This window comes from Periplaneta americana, chromosome 3 (genome assembly GCF_040183065.1).
Source record: "Periplaneta americana isolate PAMFEO1 chromosome 3, P.americana_PAMFEO1_priV1, whole genome shotgun sequence".
NCBI lineage: Eukaryota > Metazoa > Arthropoda > Insecta > Blattodea > Blattidae > Periplaneta > Periplaneta americana.
Window position 1 is genome coordinate 63580664 of NC_091119.1, and position 24652 is coordinate 63605315.

The window sequence follows — 24652 nt, forward strand, 5'->3', positions numbered from 1 at the left end:
CAGCGACGGTGAAGCAAATGCAAAGAGTTTGTAATATATAAGGAAGTATTACAAACTCTTTGAGCAAATGTAACCGTGCGTTTTTTTTAAAGCGCTTCATACCTTTGCTGCAGCAAATGAGGGTCGAAAAAAAACGTAAGTAGGTCAAATGACTGCAAAATGGTGGACAATTAATATTGGCTTCTATTTCTGCCGTAATACATTTAACCCTAAAAGAACCAAACATGTTAAATAATTTCGACTTCCATGGTAATGACATGGAATTATTATTACTAGACGATTTTGACAATAATAAACGTTGCAAAAGACCAAAACACATTCCGCCATGATGGATCGTGCAGCAAACTCGTAAAGGGAAGTTTTGATTTGCTGCACGCTTGCTACAGCGCTGCTGCAGCGACGGTGAAGCAAATGTAATAAAAGAACGGTTTTGCTGCAATGCTTTACGTCTTGCTAAAAAAAAAAAAAAGCACGGTATAGGAGTAATGGAAGAAACGCCAAGATCATCCACTGCAAAACAAAATAAACTTCAAAGGGAAGTTTAAAGAAACGCTACATGTTTTATGAAACTGTCGTAAATTAGTACGGGGCTAGTTTTGGTGGTATGCAGTTTTAGTGATCCATTCTTAACCTCTCCCCTTTCTTTATTATCGCATTGTCCATTTCACAGACTGTTCAGTATCTGCATCACAAAAAGACCAATGAATAACACGTCTGAATCTTGAAAGCACCTAATGTTTTCGTAAAACTAACCATTGTGTTTGTGTTTATAAAAATCTGTTTGGCAGGTGAAATGCTTTTAAAAGCAGATAATTTATATAACTTTTTAAAATACTGTTATATTGTAAAACCGTACAGGAAAATGTTGAATACATGACACTTTATATGTATTGTACTTGATTTCAGGTATATTTTAATTGGAAATAATGTTTAACCAAAGTACTCTCGGAGGATCTTCAAGTTTCGGCGCAACCACTGCACCATCATCAGCCAACCCGATGAAGGATTTTGAGGTTACCTCACCTCCAGATGATTCTGTATCGTCATTAGCTTTCAGTCCGGCCACAATTCCCCAAAACTTTCTCATCGCTGGAAGTTGGGATAACAATGTAAGTGAATCTTAGGGTCATTGTTACTTATGTCCCGCCCACTATAGAGACATAGGCCAATACACAAGTATAACTTGTTGCTTCTTTGACAGGTTAGGTTTGGTTAGTTTAGGTTTTTGTTATAGCTTACCTTGCATATACGATTATAGCGCAACATTGGCAGTGATAAAAGTGAAATATTCGTTCAGTGGGCGTTGGTTACTCTACGTTCACCCCTACTTCTATGCGCTATGTATTAGAACGGTACAACTTTGCTCTATACCTGGTTTTTTTTTTTTTTTTTTTTTTTTTTTTTTTTTTTTTTTTTTTTTTTTAAGATTGGACATGACAGGAGCGTTTCGATCGGAAAAACAACTGAATGTCACATAGCATGGTAAGTCTGTTGCTATAGGCTCCGTGCGTATAGCAATGTGCTGCTACAAGCGGATACTACGAGATCTACTTGTAGGCTTGTCATCAACAGCTGTGTGCGCTCTGTGTTAACAGCTGACTGCTGAAAGATTCGAATAGGAGTAATTTTATACGCATTTATTCAATCTTTCATACAGTGTTGTCTTTAGATTACTATTTTGAAAATGTCGAAGCGGTCCAGCAAAATTATGTGCTATATTTTTGGCTATAATAATAAATATTGTAATACAGAGAAAACTGTGAAGCTTCATCGATTTCCATCACGAACCCACGAAATGGATTTGAAAAGACGGTGGATATTAGCAGTAAATCGGAAGAAGTAAATTTAAATTAAGTATTTGGGATTTAAGTATTTTAACTAATAGGAATGAGTTGCCTAGATTCAAATCCCCCTAAACGCTATTTTTACACATTTTCATGTTTTTATACCATTTGAATCTGTATAATGAATTCTAATACCGTTATAAATATTGAGGTTGAAAGCCCGCTCAATTGGGCTGAAATAGAGCGATGAAAATTGACTTTAGTTTCAAAATTACCTATAGAACGTAAACTTATGAATTTGTTAGAGTCGAAATCCTCTATCAACAAAAGAGCCAATCGATGATGATGATGATGCGGTCACGTGACATTATGGCGGTCATGCATTCTTTTGTAGCTTAAATACGATTCTGTTGTGAAACGTAGTTATGTTTTTTGTTGCAAGTCACAGTAAAAATGAGCGAATTTAGTGCACATGCTTCTCTTGTTCCACCGGATAGATCCATAAAGCGACAGAGACAAAGAGAAAACTGGAAAAGAAATAGAATGCGCCAAGATAGGTAATTAACACAACCTCCAAGTTTGTTTACGTCCGTTTTATTATGTGCGAGTACCTACTATTATTGCAGTCAACATCAACATTGCTACAGGTTGTCCCCCATTCCAAACACAAGATGAAAATATTCCGATGTACAACATTACGAATGATTGATATAATGAAGTTCCATAAGATATTTTATCAGTCTAAAGAAAAATACAACAGGATAATTGTATTCTACAACACTGCAAGTGTTCTACAGTAAAGACTACCTGTGTACAGAATTCAAAGAGAGGATTAACATTTAAATACAACATTCGTTGTTCGTCTACAGGTTCCCTAATTCCTGTTTGGAAGATAAAGGTTCCCCAGAATAAAAACTGTATTGGAGCAGAGCAATGCAATTTTGGTAATGCCATCCTTTATGAATGAAGGTCAACCTTGAATCATTGTTGTATGTGCGGATTCACGTGAAACTGCAAACTGTGCTGCTAGACAATCGATAGATCTCTTTTCACTCCTTTCTAACAATGATCTAATTTTGTCCAGTTTCACTTCTTAAAATAGTCCTTCTCCTCTATGCTTCTTTGTGCAACACCAAAGCAGTACCGGTAGTCTATTATTGACTGGTACATTTACACCAGGAAATGTTCTTACTCTGTAACTTATACGATGTATATTTTGCAATTAATAATACGCGCTGTTCCTCTTTTTTATTCGAAGAATGGAACGTACCCCTTCGATCTTGGTGCACCCCTCAACGTACAGAGTACTTACTTGAGTAATTATCTGTGTAGACTAATGATGTGTTGTAGCCCCCCTCCCTACTTGTTACAATTATACGTCCACTTGAAGGTCCAGAGCCTTGTTTCATAAAAGCTAATAGTCTTTTAATACAAATGTCTGACTTGTTATCTTGTCTAGTTTTACTGGATATTATTGAATTAATATTAACAAGGTTTGGTGAAATTGGCCAACAATTAGAAATATTAGAACACATATTAATGAAATCATTTTATATTCAAACACATATTATTGAAATTATTTTATTTACTTTTTCATTGTTTGAAGCTTGAAAACAATTATATATGTATTTTTATATTTGCAATAATTCATATTTTTATTTTACATTTCGCTTAGGCACCACTGATAGGACTCATGTACTACCAGTGGTGCGCGTATCATAGGTTGATAACCGCTGAATTACACTGTTGACTTGTTGCGTGTAGCTTTGTAACTTTTATGAAACAGGCCCCTGAACGCAGCACTAGGGAAACTGACCATTTCCCTAATTATTCGTCCTGGACTTCTGGATTGTTATGTTGGTAATTATATCTAGTGGGGAGGAAGCTATAAAAATGTGTTATAAGATTACGCTTTCACTCCTTGAATGCAGCGTTCAACGTGGATTCGCACACTAGCAGTATTATAAGACTCATCAACTTGATCATGTGTTAATGACCTTCATTCATAAAAAGTGGCATTACCAAAATTGCATTGCTCTCCTCCAATACAGTTTTTATTCCGGGGAAACCTTTATCTTCTATAATTTGATCTCCTGGTTCTATTAGTTTCAAAATTCCACAGTCATTTGTGATGAAACTATCACTGGCTCTATCTCCATAACATTTGAAAATTAATCTTACCATACCACAAGGTGCAATTCCATTAAGATCTTTTGCAGTATATGCAGACTTATAATAAAGAGTATCTATATATACACTGACTGATTTCAGGAGGTTGTTATGTTTTAACTTCAGTGCAGTCAATAATAGCTCTACAGCTCGGATAATTATCCTTAAAAACAGTAGGCAATATTGCATTAATAGTATCTTTGCCGGGCCAGAAAACAAACTTTTTAGTCGCCTGTGCAAGTATATGTAAAACAGATTGGAACATTATAGAAATAGTACTCGGTGAACATTGAAAATTACAGAAAGGGCAGCAAATGGCAAGGCTAACATAAAAGTCTATTTACTAATTTTTGCGTTGAGTAGTGTCTAACAGTAAGCTCAAAAATAAATTTAAAATGTCTGTGTTAACACCAGCCAGGGGATTTAATTGTAATTCATTAGAAATTGAACTATAACCACAAAATACTCTTTCTTCATATGGGGAGTCAGGCCCAGACAGTTTACTGGCATACTTGGGTTTAGCATATAATGTGTGGAAAGTTGATATACACGGTTGTGTGCTGGCACTGTTTCCGTACAACTGTTTTTCTTGTAAATTCAATACGTGACTACTTTATGCAAGTAAATGACCTTTATTAGAAGAATTTGGCCTATTACTGTCATATAAAATACTTTGAAATACCACTGTTATTATTAAATCTCCATGACAATACGCGGTGAGATGACGGCTGATGCTAGCGCGGTAACACGGAAGAACTTACAATTTTCGCCACTCAGAGCGCGGCAGTGCATTTCTCCCTGCAACGCACGGAGCCTATGGTAACAACGGTTGAGTTGCCAAACTTACCGTTCCCACCTGGTGAGTACTTAATAGCTCTCTTGGCGACATTTATTCTGCACAGGTATGTTTCGTCTTTGATTCTATGTCGATTTTTGTATTGTTTTCTTACCTTTGCGTAAAATGTTAATGAATGTTTTAATGTCAGTCATCTTAACATCAGTTGCTAGCTTTCATCAGCTGGCAGCATGGTAGTCCATATTGGCAGCATAGCACTGTAGTACCAAGCTTGCCCGCTTAACTGTCATGTCCCATCTTTAAAAAATCAGGTATAATAACAGTTGCTAAGACTATGGCCTATTCTGTATAAGAACGTGCCTATGTGGGGCTGTCATTTGTGGTAGAAGTATTTCTTGTATTATGATGAGTAGTACATTATCGGGCAAAGTTCTTCAAAGTGAAACTCCGAGGTGATTTATAATGTGATGGAATTCATTTAAAATGAAAGCGAAGCTGTAATATTTCTCATGGATGTTAAGAAGGTGTTGGAAAGAGTAGCAGCAGCAATAGGAGTTTCTAAGATGATATTAACTAGGATTGCTGCAAATAACACTGCATTCAAAATGAATGACGTCATAGCACTGTCAAGAAAAAAAAATTAATGAAATCATGGAAGAGTCTTGGAAGAAGAAGTGTGAAAAAGCCATGATATATGAGGAGGAATATATGAAGCAGATTCCTCTAATAAAAGAAGCTGTGAACAATTACATTATACATTTAGGTGGAGAATCTAGTGAAGGAGGAGGAGAAGGAGAAGAGATTCAGATGGAGATTTATTGAGAGTAAAAGAGATCCCTTTGGAATGACTAAATAGAAACTCAGTTGTGTCTTCCTTTTATTGTTTTGTTCATGTTGTGCAGATAAATAAGTGATCTGTTTTCCTTGATTTATAGTGCAAACTGGAAGTTTAATGACAACACTATAATCTACAATTTGGGCACATATAACTAGAAGAATGATGGAGCATTTAGGTCAATCATACATAATACTAATAAATATATTTTTGCAATTAGAAAATAAATCATAAACACCATAACATTAAACGACTAATTAAAATACTGTTCAATATATTATATAGATCAACTTTTCACAATAATATGACTAAAAAATAAAATTATGGCTTATTTAACGATGCTTGCAACTGCAGAGATTATATCAGCGTCGCTGGTGTGCCAGAATTTTGTCCCCCAGGAGTTCTTTTACATGCCAGTAAATCTACTGACATGAACCTGTCTCATTTAAACACACTTAAATGCCATCGACCTCGGCTGGGGTCGAACCCACAACCTTGAGCATAGAAAGCCAGCACTAAACTAGCTACGCTACCAAGGGCAACTAATATGACTATACATGTTATAGGAGCATAGCTGTAGGTAGGCCCCCTTTGTTAGCTGTACTACCTCCCCTCTCCAGGCAGCTTCCTAGGTTGAGTTATCTGTATGTGCTACTCCTCCCTACTTCTTATCCCTTCCACCTCAACAGAACAATCCCGCCGGCCCCCACGTTCATAGCAACTTTCCACCCCTACTTATTTCAGTGCGAATTTGTGTTGGCACTCAACTTTTCTTTTGTTTATGGTACTTATGACTCAATTAGAAGCATTTTTTTTTCTTTTTTTTTTTTTTTTTAAAGTATTGTGATTTCCTTGCGTTTCCTTTTATTTTACCCATTAATGTCACTACTAGTGTAGTATCAATATATACATTTTGCATGTGTTTCGGAGTTTATATTTATATGCCCACATACTAGAACACTTTCGCTAATCAGAGACTTTCAGGGTAGAAGTTCTTAAGCAGAATTGGAATTAGCTGTTATGAAAGTTTTGAATGAAATTTACTATCATGCCGTATTTGACGTTGATATATTTGTTGCTTTGTCAGACAAATGGTATGAACAAATAAAGCATCCCACAAAACACGAGAGAATATTTTATTTTGTGTTTTTTACTTTCATTGGGTAATGTGATAATATGGTACGAATTACAAATGAAGGGTGGATCAAACCCACGCGCATTTAAGCCATTGTTCCATTATGCTGCCTCCAAATTTTGACGTGAGTGAGGAAAGGCAGAGCTCTTTTATGTGCCGTAAATCGACCACACAGATTTACTTCGTTTTGGAAGGAAATTATGACACAATTTATGTCGCCTTTAGCAAACCATCTACCTTGGCTAGGTTTGAACTCTCGGACCTCGAACCTATTAGCAACCATGGCAACCACTAGTCTACTGAGGATGACTAGAGGGGTAGAGTGCAAGTTAAAAAGAAAAGTTGTAATCTGAAACTGTGTAAGTCTACTGCAATTTTGAAATGCTCTGCTTTTGATGTATTAGCAACTTGAATCCTCTCGCTTCCAGCTGTCAGGTAATTTCTGTTGTGTTCAATTGCATGGACAGGGAGCGAGATAAGACTCTTGAGGGTTAATTTGAATATTGTGAATTTAGGCTTAGTAAATTAATGTTTAGTAATGAAGACTTCTGTAGTTACAGTCTTTTTCCCTACACTTGTTCACTTAACACAGGATGTAGAAGTTCAGCAAGCATCAGAGATGCATATGATAACAGCAGAAGACCTGAGTAAGCAAATGCTAGCTACAGCCAGTTAATGTTTGGTTTTCTATAGTTGCATTGCCAAGGCCTGCGAAAAGTTTAACAATCAGTATACTTAAAAACGGGCAGCTGTACAATAAGAACTGCAGAACTGCCATTTACATGGACCTGTAAAATGTAAAACGTGCTTTTATGTAATCCAGTTCATTGTTTCATTTATATTTCCAAATCATTCTCCTTCGATTCGAGATTTTACTGTCTGTAGGAGCCTTGAACTGCTCGAGAATTTTATCTGTAGTGTACTTTTCGGATCTGTGATCAGTAGTTCCTGGAGCTCAATAGGGTAGTCGGTAGCAGAAAATTTGTTTCCTTCACCCTCCCATAAGACTTCATTAGAGTTGCAACTGAAGCAGCTCTCTCGGAATATACAAAAGAACTGCCAACACCCTCCTCTCTTTATGACCTGCATTGGGAGAACACATAGGCTTACTGTATATCATTACAGTTCCAGTGTGTTGAGAACTGTGGGTGGTGTGATGTGATTAGTCAGTTTGTTTAAGGAAATATTTTATTTTAAAATGAATGAAATGAAAACCTAAACGACCAATCCTTTTCTAAATTAAAAGAGAAATTGCATAGAGAACTCCCAGCTCAATGTCTTATAATTCCGTCTGCCGGTACGGGTGTAGGCTAGAAAAGTTGATGTAACGAAATTTGGTAGGAGTTAAAAGCGTTCGAATGATAGAAAGTTCCTGGTAGTTGTTCATTCTGGTATCAACATGTGGAGCATATCTCCACTATGTATAGTTGTGCCGGGTGGGAGAGGTGTAGCTCACAGGGTGGGTAGGGCACGTGGATGGTTGGAGTACAATTTCGGGTGCAGAGTCAACTTTGAGGAAATGCTGTAATTACACGCGTTATCCGATTTAGATGCAATAAACACCAAGTGTTTGCTAAATACACTATTTTTCATGCAGAACTGCCATCTTTGTAACCGCAGGCTGCTACTGCTTAAAAATAAAAGGAATCCCGGGCTTGGACTTTTTATGGACTTGGTCCTGGTTCCATCCCACAGCACTGTATTTAATTAGTAATAGTTGATTGTTTTTGTGCTTCTTTAAACATTCATATGAGAGAAAAATGCGTTTCTATGTTTTTTTTATTATTTTTAACATACCATATGTCTTTTTGGCCCTTTTTGTTTATTTTAAGTTTATGTTAGCATTTAAAATACCATTCTTCAGTGAAATACCATGTAATGCCAAATAATATACAGTAATCGGTTGTTTTGTATTCTCTGCAGGTGCGATGCTGGGAAGTGGAGCAGACTGGCAAGACCATTCCCAAGTCCATGCAGACCATGCAGGGGCCAGTGCTGGACGTTTGCTGGAGTGATGTGAGTAGCTTACACGAAAATAAACTTTTTCTATTGTCACTACAACCATTCCTAACCATTATTCTTGTTGGCACATACTAGATTTCATCCTAAATAACACAAAGCAAATATCTATATGTTAGATGTGACTATTTCTAGCCACACGCATTTTCATGTTTATGATTTCTTGAGTACATACTGGTGTTTATTGACTGTTGTCTTTTGCTCACACTTTTTTCCGAGAGGTTAGTGAAATTTATGTGCTGTATTAATGTTCACATTTGTAGTGAAACACTAAATTAAGCTCTAAATCAACTACATGAATCCAATACAATGGCCAACACCTTCCTAGGACTTATGAATCCAAATATCTTGGAGTTATTTTCGATAGTAAGTTAACATGGAGCAACCATTTGAAATACACTTGTGAAAAAGCTCGTAAAAGATTCTCCCTTCTAAAAAGACTAGCAGGAAAGAAATGGGGATGCTCTAGGAATACTTTGAACACTACATACAAAATGTTTATACAGCCAGTGCTGACATACTGCGGAGAAATTTTAATTACTTCACCTTTCATAAACGACATAGAATATGTTCAAAACCAAGCTCTCAGACTCATTACTGGTGGAATCAAAACAACTCCAATAGATTCTATGAGATTCCTCACTAATATTAACAGCATCAAAATGACAATAGAAGAAAAAGCACTGATTCAATATGAAAAACTTATCAGATTACCAGGAAACAATTGGCATTCATACCGTCCTCTCTGTAGATTGAAAACGCAAAAAAGTTTCATATCCATTGTTCAAGAATTAAAACAGAAAATCAATATCCCGAATTTAAAAGAAAACTTACAAATTAAACCAAACCCTTTAACTCTATTAAATATAGAACATAATCTAAATTTAACAGAAGAAATACTGAAATCAGAAGTAAACACTGAAATACTGAAACAGTTGTCTTTAGAGACAATTAATATTAGGTATCCTCCACAAAACTGGCTTCACTTATACACCGACGGATCCTTGATCTCCAGAGAACAAGGTGCCAGTGCAGGTGTTACGTGCTGTCTCTTCTCACTTTATAGATCTCATGGATATGGAACAACAAGTTTTGATGGTGAAATCATTGCAATAAGTGAAAGTCTCAGGAATCTTCTATGCCACATCAATAAATTTAGGAATGCAGTTATATTTTCAGACTCCAAAGCAGCTATTCTATCAATAGTCTCTAAACACACACCTTCATCTCAAACAGCAGAAATAACTAAAATGCTCTCTCAATTAATATCACTCAATAAAAGTATTGTATTCCAATGGATACCATCCCATTGTGGAATCCTGGGAAATGAGAATGCGGATGCTTTAGCAAAGAAGGGCAGCACTGCTACTTACAGACCTGTTACTAAATCTACGTATTACTCTGTGAAAAGATTAATTAAATCTACATACTTAGACTTCAACAAACAAAATTTGATAACACAATCCCAAGGGAAAAAATGGAACTCTCTGCATCATAATCCATAGTTAATTCCCGATTTACCACGAAAATCGTCTGTAGCTGCATTTAGATTGGCAACAGGCCATGATTGTTTGGCCAAACACCTGCATAGAATTGGAATATATCAGTCCCCTAACTGCCCATTGTGCAACTCAAACCAAGAAATGGATTCGGAACACCTCAAAATCTGTGCTTCAGTGGCTGGTCATGATAATATCTTTGAAAAATATTGGAGTGCAAGAGGTCAAATGACTTTATTGTCAAACGCTTGGCATTAGAAAACAACACCAACACTAAATTAAGCATAGATACTATTAATCTGATCTCTTGCAGGATGGAACAAAAGTGTTCATGGCTTCGTGTGACAAGATGGTGAAGTGCTGGGATTTGAACAGCAACCAGACCATCCAAGTGGCAGCACATGATGCTCCAGTCAAAACTTGCCACTGGGTGAAGGGGCCCACATATTCTTGTCTCATGACTGGCTCCTGGGACAAAACTCTCAAGGTATGCAGTTGTTGTATAGTAATTATGGGGCAATAGAACAAGTACTTCAGTGCAGCTTCAGTAACAGACTTTACACAATGTTCGTCAAATATTAGCCAATACCTCGTTAGAAAACCAGATAGAAGAGTTCCTCTTGATATTTCGCTCTGGAGATATCTTCGAAATGATTTTCAAATCTCAGGAAAACCGTTCATAAGAATTACATCTTCAGCTCACAGGTAGTGACATTGCCACAGTAGTAGGACTTGAAGGTGGGGGAAGAATGGCAGCTTTGGTGGGTTAGTGTTCATACAAAGTTAATGTATGCCCACTCTTTTGTCTCTCCTTTAATGCACGCTAATATCGAAACTTACTTTAAAACACTTGTAACTCGGTTTACTCAGTCATTATTGTTATATTTAATTCTTAATTTTTTCTTAATAATTATTCACTTTCTGTTACTGCTGCATATAAATAGACAATGTATTAAATTTTTTCCTCATATTCTTTATTTTTGTTCACTTCTAGGTGCTTCATTGCTCACAGAACATTATCATAATCAGTAAGTTGTAGGTATAATGGGTCAGTAATATTTGTCATTGATCTCTGGAGTAGAAAGTGTTTGAGTCGAAGCAGTACCAACCTTATTTTAAATATTGTACGCACCTCAGTTTTTCTTTGCTAAATTCCGGAAAAAATATATGCATATATATATATATATATATATATATATATATATATATATATGGTATATTTCCCCATGGATTTGTTTGTATTGGCCAGCTTATTGCAGACAGATTCTTTTTTTACGTTTTCTTTGTGCTGTCATAGAAGTAAAGAAGTGAATCTGGATGGGTCAGCTTGAGAAAATAACTGTATTGATAGTTTATTTTCTTCTGTATCTTTATAGAACGGACATTTGTCAGTTGAGTGAGACATGTGATGATGTGGAAAAATGTGTGTTCATTAGTGAGACAGTTCAAAGAAGGCCGAATGTTATGTGATAGTGGACCGAAAGAGCTCAGTCACGCACCAGTTGGACCAACAACAAAATTGCATAGTGAAGCAAATGCAGCCGTCACATCCATGACAGCATGTTTCACTCAACTGACAGTGAATGTTGATGGGTGTCATGCCACATAAGTGGAGAAACCAGTCACTTGAGTTCTGTGCCCTGTATGGTGCAGCTATCTGTCACACATTCACAAAGAGTGCCCACGCCTTTTAAGTTCAGTCGTATGTTTCTATCTGCTCCCAGTCCTGAGAAAAAAAATTAGGAAACCTTAGAACTTAATCCTTATGAGATTTTAAGCTTTCACAAAGATTGTGTGTAGAAACAGACTTTTAGGTATTCCACTGTATGCTGGAACTTAACATTCCCAATGGTCCATCTTCATGGCAAATTAGTAGGAGCCTAGTAAGTACCATACTCAGTTGTTGGAACAGCAAGGCATAATGGGACCCAACAGAGTATTTGATCAGCCAAGTCGTACTAATTTACTTTGTATTTACCTTCAACACGTTGGAGATGTTAAGTGGCAGAACACAATGCCAAAAGTCTGCTGCTGAATATTTAATCTATGCTATGATCACACTGCTCCTAGTAATAATATTATATAATGAATGCAACCCAAATCACACAAGTGAAGTGGGTAGGCATTAGATATACACATACACAGATATAATGAATGCACTCTAAATATGTAATACGAATATGTTAATATAGACACCAATGATGCAGTTCTTGCTAGCTCTACTGTGGTTGGACGTTCAGAATATGTTGAGTTCAGTATTGGTGGTTTAAGTGTAAAGAATCCTGGAAGAAAATGACTTACAATTCTGAATCAATTTGCCATTGATGTGAACAAATCAGTTAATGCCAGTGGTACAACAGCATTATTTCCATCATGTCTTGGACTCTAAATACACCTGTAGCATACTTTTTTCATGTGTATCTTCATTGGTATTAAGAATATCAACTCTTCAATAGTGCAGACAGAGGGAACTTCAATTTCTCCTTTATTTTTCTGAATTTCCTACTTTTTATTAACTTTATCCACAACTGTCTATTCTACAAGTTCTTAATAAGAAATGGTTGTGCAAGAGTAGTTTTTTTATTTTAGACTAAAAGTAACTTTAACTACCCTTTCTTAGAAACAAAAATAGGTGATTAGGTTTACTCCTAAAACCCAATAGTGAAAGAGAAGGCTTTATGGCTTAACTCTGCCAGTAGAAATAAATCTATTAAATAAAATAAATTCGTATCATATCAGAAATGGTGTTTAAATTTAATTGCCCTGAAGGTAGACTTGGTAGATTTAATGCAAATAGAGATTGTAAATTGATTTTAATGTTATTCACAACAAGAAAATGAATTGACAGTGTTGAATAATGAAGACACTAACACTGTTATGCCACTATCAGACCTATAATCATGTCGCTGTTATTTCTGGCATGACTCCTCCTCTTTGCTTACGCCTTAGGAAGTGAAGGCTCTATAAAGTCTAGGTAGGTAGTATCGTTCTCCATTTTTGTTCTTTTGTTGTTGAGCTATCAGACGAGGAATCTATTTGCCACACTGTTAAATATTATCATGTCGTAGCTCCTATGATAATAAATCAAACGCACTGTAATTGAGCAAATAATTGAGTGGCAAATAATATCCTTGTGTGCTTTCTGCAGACACTAACGAAAGAGCCAAAATGGTGGGCGATTACATTAAGTATTAGCGAGCCTTAGGAAGTGCATAACGTCATCAGCAGCAAATGACAAGATGCATATGTTTAATGTAGCTGACCTGCAACGTGATTGGCTGCCGGAAATAAGAGCGACAGGACTATAGGTTCAAATCCTGGTTGGGACAAGTTCTTCCGGGATTCTTCCTCAGGCATTCAAAGGTAACTTTTAGGCTATTGATCCTCAGATTTAATTCGCCATTATTTTCACTCTCAGATCAGCAGATACAATGGGAACTATTGTTAAGCTTTCTTGTATGGGGTCTCCTTTAAATAACATTCAATGAAGGAATTTCTTAAACTTTTACAAAGCACTTAAAAAATTAAATAATTCTGCTCATGCTATGTTTTCTGTGTTTGGGAGACAAGACAATTAAATCCATCAAACAAGTAGAAACTATTAAGTACCTTGACATTACTTTCAACGATGAAATTATACTGGATAAGAATGAAATATTGCGAAATCTGGAAACAGACTTCAGTACATTGGCAGCATTAAACTTGCTAAAATCTGATCAGAAGTTAAATATTATTAATCAATATATATGGACGTGAATTGTATAGGCCTATATGTACATTGCAGACTACACCTTTGATAAAATTCCTGTTTCTTTTTTGCAAAACATTGATAAATTACCAGGAAGTAACGACTGTTTGCCTGTAATAAATTAAAAAAAAATGTATATTTTATTACACAAACACCTTCGTTATTTAAGCATTTGTCATATCTGTCTACGAGCTTTAGAATTTCCGTGTTGTAGTCATCTGCCGCCAGTCTTTTAAGCCAGTTAAGCATTCTTCAACTTGTCATCACTTTCAAAACGTTTCACACCCAGGAACTCATTGAACTTCGTGAAAAGATAAAAATCACTACGAGCAAGGTCTGGACTATAGGGTGGGTGATCAAAAAGTTCCCATCTCTCACTGGTTGCAGCAGCAGTGTGAGTGCGGGCATTTTAATGAAGAAGCACAATACTGCAGGAAATCATTCCATGCCTAGAATTTTGGATTGCTCCCCGTAGTTTTCTTAGGGTGTTACAGTATCGATTTGCATTGATCATAACATCTTTTGGCAAGATTTCCACCAAGAGATCACCCTTACAATCCCAAAAAACCTTCGATATGACTTTTCTTGTTGACAGAGTTTATTTGAATTTTCGCGGTTTTTTGGGTGATGAGGAATGATGCCACTCGAGTGATTGGTGCTTGGTCTCTGGGGTGAAGTGAGACAGCCATAACTCATCACCAGTAACAATTTGATCAAGAAAGGCATTTCCGTCTGCATGATACCACGTCAAAAATGTCACTGCTGCAGCTATTCTTTGTTTTGTGTTGATCATTCAGTTGCCGGGGAACCATCATGCAGAAATTTTCCTATATCCAAGATGTTCGAACACAGTTTCACCAAGCAAAGAACGAGAAATGTTTGGGAAAGAAATGTGTAACTCGTCTATGGTTACGCATCTGTTTCGCACAGTTTTGTTGTTCACTTGATCCTGCAAAAATCATTTATGGTGAGTGACTGACGTCCAGATCGAGTTTCGTCAGCACATTTATTCATCCATTGTTGAACATTGCACACCACTTTCTCATATTTCTTTCATTCATTACTGTATCACCATACACTTCTTTTAGTTGGATGTAAATTTGTGCAGGTTTCAAGTTCTTAGCATTCAAAAATCGAATAACACCTATCACCTCACAGACTTAGTATCACATAATTTATTTTGAACAATCATAGAATGCACAATAACAACTTGTTTTGACTGGCACTCCCACAACACTGAGACAAGGTGTCGAGGAAAACATTCGGAAATGCGCAAATGGTTTTTACTTCCTGGATTACCCTTGTAATAAGATAAACTATTCAGAGGAGAATGAGGACTGCCTGATGAGTGTCCCAATGAAATGTAGTATGCTTTTAAAAAATATTCGAGGATTAGGATATTTCGAGCAGAATGGGAATCAAATATTCAACACTTCAACATTGTACAGCATTTGTCGTGTATAGAAGACATTCATAGGATAAACACAGAAATATTGACATTACCCTACATCATATATACCCAGATTGCTCCGCATTATAGGTTTTGATGTTAACAACTTTTGTCAGGTTTACTATGCTGCCATCTAGTTGTTACATAAGGAGTCACGTCATAATTTTCATTTGAATTGCATTAGCGACTGTACTGCCATCTTGTGTTCGTTTACGGCGGACGGGTGGCGATCCTGGTGGTTGTTCTCTTCAAAGTGCAAAGGATTTTAACAAAGGAACGAGCAATCTATATGTGATCTGGAACATTACCAAGCGATTGACAAATTAGCTGAAATGAAAGTCACAAACATTTTTCTTAATATTGAATAAAATTTTGGTGCACATTTCGTAGTTTTTGCGATATAGAGGTCATATTTCTTACAATGATTCAAATTTCGCATTATTTTGCAAGTTTGTTTTGCTTAAATATGATATTTTAGGTGTCTATATGGTACCAAAGAAAGTAGCCATTGGCATAGCTCAGGTGGTAGTGCATTTGCCTGCTGATCCAGAGTTGGACTCGGGTGCGGGTTCGATTCGTGCTTGGGCTGATTACCTGGTTAGTTTTTTTCCGAGATTTTCCCCAACCATAAGGCGAATGTCAGATAATTTATGGCGAATTCTCTTCCTCATCTCACCAGATACCATCTCGCTATCACCAATTCCATCGATGCTAAATAACAAAGCATTTGATACAGTGTCGTTAAATAACCAAGCAAAAGAAAAATACAAAGAAAATAATTCAGGAAAATTTCGCACGTATCATTATTACCAAAAAACATGTTCCCTAACCATGCACAGTCAAAAACACACACAGATATAAAAACGAGCTGCATCTGTGACAAAATCTGTGGTCGTGATAATAGACATTGTTAATCATAAATTCAGTCTAAACTATTAATATTTTGTGAAGAGAAGTCGGTTTTCAGGACTGTTTACTGCTGGCATGATTATTGCAGAACTCATGTTCTGGAATTCAGAATGTTCACTTAATAATGATCAACTGATCAGTTTTTTATAAACGAAGTTCAGTTTTATGGGTTAATAGAGAAGTCTAAACTGATGAGCTCTGTCGATTTTCGTGCTTGTTTTAGTTCTGGGACACGCGAAGTCCAAACCCGATGCTGACAATCAATCTTCCAGAACGAGCCTACTGCGCTGATGTTGTAAGTATCGCTCATATACATTGTGCACAGCTTTTCACATACTACTTATACCATGCAGTGTTTTATAGCATGCACTCAGCAGAAACTCTAAGGAACATTTCTTCAGTAATTATGTATGTCACTTTGATTTAATAGTTTGTCAGTTCAGATAACTCTAAAGGCCTGCTCCCACTTAGCAGAATCAAATCAAATATAATTTCTCTTTACAATGTATCTGAATGAAAGATAGCAGAAAGCAAATCAAACAGAATTCAGGAGCTAGAATATTTATTCCACTGCCGGAACAGAATTTCTTGTTTCGGGTATGTTTGTAAGTTCTCGTGAAGCTTTCGTGAAAAAACAAATGAATCATATCCACCAGTGGTGGCTTCTCAAGGGGGTTGCAGGATTGTACACCCCCCAGTAATGTTCCTAATCTCCTGGCTTTGTTAATATTAAAAATATAATTTTATTTTACAATTTTCATTCATGACTATCTGCAGCTGGCATCTTATTTTGTACGTCTGCAGGAGCCTCCAAACCTCTTGGTTTGCAAAGATGTTGAAAACCTAGTGATGGTAGTTTATAGGGATGTTCAGCTAATGCGGGGATGGGGATTAGAGGCGTGGTCTATGGTTTCCTCGTTGAGAACAGTTTGTCGCACTCTCTGACATGGACACCAGCGTCAGTGCAGAAGAAACTAAATTCACTGGGAAAGTATCTGTTTCAACTAGACATTTGTCCGAAGTAATAAGCATGAAAAATGTATTCATTCGGCTTGTGCAACGAACAGTCGCATATTTCGCATATTACTTTCTCAATCTACATGCACACAAATGGCACAATACATAAAGGAGCTTGTATTTTGCTCCAAAGTTCTAAGAGTTGTCGTTCTGACAATAAGTGCTGCTTTCTCACAACAGCCTACGAAAGCTGCATTTGAATTTTATGAACGAAAACTTTGCACTTGGTACAAGAGGAGTTATATTTAACTCCTCTTGACTTGGTACTTGGTAGCATTCTGATGACGATTCTGTGCTCAAATGTTTTTCATGAGAGTAAATCGCAATATAGAGAGCTCCACCCACGACCCCTTCCACTTTTGGACTTTCTGTATAAATAGATATGCTTGTATTTAGTCATTTTACTTATTAATTGCATATAAATTAGCTTTATATGTATACGCCCTCAGGTATACACGGTTTTAAACTTTATGTTTAACTCCTCTTCGATATCCATTGTGCACCACCATATTTTCAAACTACCAGCCGTCACTGATATCCACTCTTGGCGGCTTAATTCATTTACTATTGAAAGTTATTGCTGAAATAATAGGCCTACATATACAAAAATCACAATTTAATATGAACGAAGAACAATTAATAAATCTTGTGTAGAATTATCCTCTTTTCTATGACAAAACACAAAAGTACTGTTCGGTTTAATTCCACTAGATGTGAGAGGCAGCAGACTTTTCGTTTCTATTCGATTCTGCTAAGTGAGAGCGAGCCTTAAGACACCTATCACATTAATTCCGACGAAACTGTTTTTTATGATTGTGAATTTGGTGTTATGGAACTGTCTCATGAGTAGATTTTAGGTTAAATGCCTAATTCTTTCTGTAGGGATAAACTAAAACTACTTAAATATCTTCACATTTTATCTAAAATATGGATGTTTGAAAGTGGTTTTATGATGCGTAAAATCCCTATTTTCCCCATTTGGTGTTCTGGAACTGTCTCATGAGTAGATTTTAGGTTAAATGCCTGTTTCTTTCTGTAGGGATAAACTAAAACTACTTAAATATTTTCACATTTTATCTAAAATATGAACATTTGAAAGTGGTTTTATGGTGTGTAAAATGCCTATTTTGCCCATAGGGATCTATTTAAGTTTTAGAGCCTAATATTGCCTATTTCTATTTGTTAACGTATGTATTTCTAAATTTTCGTGTAGCAAAGAAAGAGAAAGTTTTGAATGTCATGGGGTAAGTAGGGTTCAAATATCCTGTAATAGTTTGGTTGTAGGAATGAAGAAATTCCTGAAGGTGTCTGTTTTGTTGAGTACTTGAGCAGACAGTAGGAATGTGATGAATTGGGAGGATGTAATTCTCCCTAAAGAAATCTTTAGTGCAGGTTATGTAGGCATATTATCACATTGGTTTTCGACGTTTTCATCTTTTCTGTGTGTAACTTTTTTTTTTTTTTTTCCAAGTAGAATGGCCTCATGTAAACATAAAAATCTGAGTTTGAGAGACAAGGCAGCAATTACAGAAATGATCGAGACAGGGACCAGCTACTCTGTGATTGCTAAGCAATTCGAGATTGGCAAATCAGTGATTAGTGACATAAGAGGAACAAAGAAAACAAATATAAGACAAAGCACAGCGGATCACAGGTCTGGTGAATGTAAAACCCTGAAAATCCCAAGGTAGACAATGCTATTTTTATGTGGTTCATTAACAGAGATGGCTACACATTCATTCAGTCCACACCTGTGGAGTAACAGCGTATCTGGCCGCAAAACCAGGTGGCCTGGGTTCGATTCCCAGTTGGGACAAGTTACCTGGTTGAGGTTTTTTCCAGGGTTTTCCCTCAACCCAATATGAGCAAATGCTGGGTAACTTTCGGTGCTGGACCCCGGACTCATTTCACCAGCATTATCACCTTCATTTCATTCAGACGCTAAGTAACCTAAGATGTTGATAAAGCATCGTAAAATAACCTACTAAAATAAAACATTAATTCAAATAAGATTGGTAATCTGAAAGATTCATTACTATGAACGACCCTTTTCCCCAATCTGTTCGGATTATAAAGTCCTTACCGTACATACATTATTTACTTTAGTACGATTCTTGGCATCTCTCAGTGCAGTCCCTACCCGGAGATCCGATTGAGGGACTATTTTACCTCCGGAGAATTTTACACTGAGGGACTCCATGAATCATAAGCAGTGAAAAATATAATGGGACTGCGTTGGTGGTAATGCAGCTTATGTGGGTACCTCTTTGTTACTTGTTAGCTTAAACAACAAGTTTAAGCCCCCTCACCACGACAAGGCGAGTACCCACCTGGAAATGTACAAAAACTTGCCCAGACATATTCAGACATTTTTAACAAGAGTCTGAACAGGTCACATTGTCACTCAATTGTACCTACACCGATTTCACATTTCTGATAATCCTACTTGTCTGTGGTGTAATAACCATGATGAAGATCTGGAACACATTCTTCTATTTTGTCCATCCATAAACCACAAAAGAAGTAAATTAAAATCATCAGTACCAGTTGCAGAAGACACAGCCCTGCAGTATATATTGACTACACCCCCACTCTGGCTACTAGCAACAGGCATTTATAATGAACACTGATCAAAATACCCCTCATTTCTCGTGAAAAACAACAACTTAATAGACTACAGTGGATTTTATGTTGTCAGCAACCAGCTGGATACATTAAGGAGATTGATCAGTATACATTATTTACCTTGAAACATAATCTAAATTATTACAGTTTCTTCCCTCTTACCTGCATTATTATATTTTCTTACTTCAGTCTTCAAAAATATATTGTACTAGTTACTGTAACAGTTCATTCTTTCATATTTTCACCAGTTCACTTTTGTCTATCATATTTTAGTAGACTAACATTTCTCCGAGATTGCATACATTTCTTTTCTCATCTGGTTAGTCACTGATATCATCTTTCCTCTAAGATTTTTTTAAAGCTATTCAAGATAAACTCTTTTGTATTTATGTTCCTAAATTAGACTAGTATTGGTTGATTCCTTCACTGTACTAGTCTGATGGCTTCTTCAATATGGTTCTAATCCAGATTTAGCCCGGAAAACTACATTATTAATATATTTCAGCTTCATTTTCGCGCCGGTCTTCTGTAATGTCGAAAATAATTAGATTTTTTTTTTTCCTTTGTTGGTTCTCAAGATATTTTCACCTTCATCTGTAATTTATTCTTCTCTTGTGTTTTTTGATGTTCTAAGTATTGACTGTCATTTCTTGTTTAGTCCATCTGTTGTTTGCTTCATGTCATTTAAGTTCTCTTTGAATTCGTCCATCATTAATTTAAACCCTTTCTTAATTTCATCCTCTATCAATTTTAAAAGCGCTGCCTCTGCCCCCCATGGTCGGTCCTTAATTTAGTTCAACACCACCAATTTATAAGTAGGCCTAATGGTAACATTATCAATCCTATTGTTTATATTAGTACTGTCTTCCTCCGACGAGTTTAGTGCTGGGACCTGAGGTATTCTTGCCATCGGTGCGTGGGGGTTGCAGGTAGATTCTTTTGTTGCTACAGTCAAGCCGAGCCGAGCGGAGTGGGAAGTATTAATCGTCCAAAAATATGCAGTCTTCAGTTTGTAGTAGTGTGACTGTGTGCACGTGTTAGGTACTCTATATACGAGTGAAATGTTTTCAATATGATTGTACTTCCTTCCAGACTGCCGCTGTCACTGTTCCCTCCCACTCCAGTACCGCACTAGACTAGTCGGAACCGCATTCCTCTCAACACTAAACTCCTCAGAGGATGACAGTAGATCTTAGTCGAGAGTGTGCTGGATCTTAAGCACTGCACACTTTCGATTCTTGCTTGATTGTACACATATATCCACATCCATTTTGTTTTGTTGGTTTTTTTTTTTTTTTCACAACACTTCCACAACTTTCCAAATTACGTCATTCTTACTGTTGACCTCGATTAATAGGGCTAAAACATTATTCTCCACTGTATGTTCCACTTAAGGTGAATCAACCTCTATTGCTGTGGTGGCATCTGAAATCAACAGAGTTCTGCTAAACACGACTGTTCTCATCCATTTGCTGTTGACTAGTAATTATATATAGAGCAATAAATTTATTATATAAATAACATATTAATATTGCGTTCTCTTTGTTTCTGGATGTGTTTATTTCAGTTATGTTAGTGATTTCTTCAATCTTGGAGAGTCGTTCTTGGTAACCTACCAAAGAGATAGGCCTAGTTTCTCATTCCCTTACTTATTCTAATTATGGAGATCAATCTTGCACCACACTGCGGTACTGTAAAAGTCTTAATTGTATTTAATTTGGGTTAAATTTTTTTCTGTTCTTAAAAGTGAAGTAAAAATCCAACACTCGAGAGTACACAGATGCTTTTAAGTGTTTATTATTATTAGTTATTACTTATTATCATTCATACCAAAGACTTCTTTTTCAATCTTTTTCTTTCCTTTAGTACATTACTTTTATTTATTTTTTGGCACCTAAACTAATTTTTATTACTGTAACATCTAATATCTAGTTATAGCTCTTAATAATTTATTTATTAAGTGAGGTGAATTTTTGGAATAAATTGTTGTTATAATATATGCTTAAGGGGTTAAGTACAGCTTACAGCAGTAAATTTATTGGAAAGATTCAACATTTTTTCCTCCATTATTGTAGTTTGTACAATAATGAAAATTGGTATGTATAAAACATTGCCATTCTGCTATATAAAAAAAATATTTTTACGATTTAAAAAAACATTATTATTTTTTTTTCAAAATTCAAAATGGTGGCAGTTCACTGTGCAACGATGAAGCGTTTTCCTCATAACTCATAAACTCGTTAACTTTTTCATGTTCTCTTTTATTTTATTGCTGAAACTCATATTTATATGCTCTTTCAACTACATTCCTTAATAAATAATATTTTTTTTTATTTTGTGTTAGACGAAAATACTGGTATTTGACCATTTTTTAAAATGAATTTATTTTTATCACACAATCTACCGAAGTAGAGAAGTGATCTCGCATCATATTGTAGATATGACATGCATAAATATGCACAAAAGATTTCATCACAGAATGTTGGATAGTTTTTTAAGTTATGTGGGAAACGCTTCATCACTGCACAGCAAACTGGATTTTGAAAAAAAAAATGTAAATAATTTTTTCTAAATCGTAAAAATATTTTCTTCATATAGCAGAAGGACAGTGTTTTACACATACAAATTTTCATTATTGTACAAGATACAGTAATGGAGGAAAAAAAATGTTGAATATTTCCAAAATTTTACTGCTGTAAGCTGTGCTTAACCCCTTAAACTGAATTGTTGTTTTGGTAGCTATTTCTTGAGAATGAATTATGACTCAATTTTTAACTCATGCAGGATTACCCTATGGCTGTTGTGGGCACAGCAGGGCGTGGCCTCATCGTGTACCAACTTGAGGGTAAGCCCCAAGAATTCAAGAGGATTGAGTCACCACTGAAATACCAACACCGTTGTGTTGCCATCTTCCGTGACAAGAAGAAGTCACCAACAGGCTATGCCTTGGGCAGTGTGGAGGGGCGAGTGGCCATCCAATATGTGAACCCACAGAATCCAAAGGACAACTTCACCTTCAAGTGCCATCGTTCAAATGGAGCTCCCAATGGCTACCAGGACATCTATGCCGTGAGTATTAAAACCTCTGCACTGTTTGCTCAGTCTGTAGGTTATTAACACTGCAAGTCCTGAATTTGTGTGTTTAGGTGAATGACATAGCCTTCCATCCTGTGCATGGCACACTGGCAACTGTTGGGTCAGATGGAAGCTTCAGTTTCTGGGACAAGGATGCACGCACCAAACTGAAGCCATCTGAGGCCATGGAGCAGCCCATTACGCGCTGCTGCTTCAACAATAATGGACAAATCTTCGCCTATGCTGTCAGCTATGACTGGTCCAAGGTCAGATACGACTGCCATCACTTTATTATTCTACTAGCTGAACAATTAATTAATATCAGCTTTTCGCACCAGATATGTAATGTTTCGAATGTGTTTAGTTAGGTTTTTCTTTGGTGTAACTTGGTAGATCGCAAGGTAAATCTCTTAAAAATTGATCACGACGATGACATGTATTTGCACAGAATAGATAGCCCTTTTATTTTTTTAGTTTTATATCAATGTTGGGTACAGTTATATTCATATATTCTAGTCCACACCTGTGGAGTAACGGTTAGCACGTCTGGCCGCAAAACCAGGTGGCCAGGGTTCGAATCCGGTTGGGGCAAGTTACCTGGTTGAGATTTTTTCCCTTAACCCAATTTGAGCAAATGCTGAGTAACTTTCGGTGCTGGATCCCGGACTCATTTCACCGGCATTATCACCTTCATCTCATTCAGACGCTAAATAACCTAATGTTTATACAGAGTCATAAAATAACCTACTTAAAATATATATATATATATATATATTTTTTTTTCCTATAAAGTAATTCATGTATATTTCTTAGTTTTTCTGCAAAGAAATTTTTCATTGGGAAGCATGGTTTTACAAGTATAATTCTTTTTACAAAAAATATTTTGCGCAGGATTGCCGTCAATGACAAACACAGTTCTACATCCATAAACTCTTCTGCTAACTGCACCATTGAGCCACTGATTTTTTTTTTCCACGGCATTGCAATAATTAATTTTTATATTTCACATAATGAGAAATGAAAAACAAATTTGAGTAATACATAGCAATTATTTAATTAAAAAAATTTTTTTTTAATATATAAATTTGACTCATACCATATCAGTGAAGTTTTATAGGGAGCAATTGTAGAAAAGTCTTTGTTTATAACAGGTTAATTGTTTATGGTGACTTGAAAATTTTTTGAATATTTTCTAGTAACTTTTTACTTCAAAACATTTTATAAATGCTGCTCTGGCATATCGTCATTGTACCTGCAATAACTCCTATGTGACATATTTATCGATTTTCAAATCTCCTATATGTAATTATATGTCTTTGTTTCGAAAATGTAAGAATTTACAGTCTCCTATGTACGACTGCCATAGGATAAATAAACGTGTTTTTTCTTCCTACTGAAAAATGTTATATTTTGCACATAGGAGTTATTCCAGGAACAATGACGATATAAAGCGAGATTGATAAGTTTACCAGCCACCCTTTTGAACTGAAGACAGATTAACAATACGATAAATTCAAAATACTGTTTCAAAACGGGAAATATTCATTATCAGGATTAATTTATATTACACAAATAACATTATTTGTCTTGA

General features: G+C 36.0%; 1 protein-coding gene across 4 annotated transcripts in view; it reads left to right on the plus strand.

Moving 5' to 3' along the window:
* The window catches only part of Rae1 (ribonucleic acid export 1), a 26520-nt gene continuing 1868 nt past the window's right edge, over positions 1–24652 (plus strand). Inside the window, exons 1-7 of one of the 4 annotated variants that reach the window (XM_069820625.1) lie at positions 1–135; positions 907–1109; positions 8643–8735; positions 10551–10724; positions 16568–16639; positions 22771–23055; positions 23133–23327. In XM_069820625.1, coding sequence (XP_069676726.1) covers positions 927–1109; positions 8643–8735; positions 10551–10724; positions 16568–16639; positions 22771–23055; positions 23133–23327 — 1002 coding nt within the window. In that variant the 5' untranslated portion in view covers positions 1–135; positions 907–926. Of the gene's footprint in view, positions 136–447; positions 603–630; positions 789–906; positions 1110–8642; positions 8736–10550; positions 10725–16567; positions 16640–22770; positions 23056–23132; positions 23328–24652 lie in introns of those variants that run through there. The other 3 variants (XM_069820622.1, XM_069820623.1, XM_069820624.1) reach the window with 3 other exon arrangements.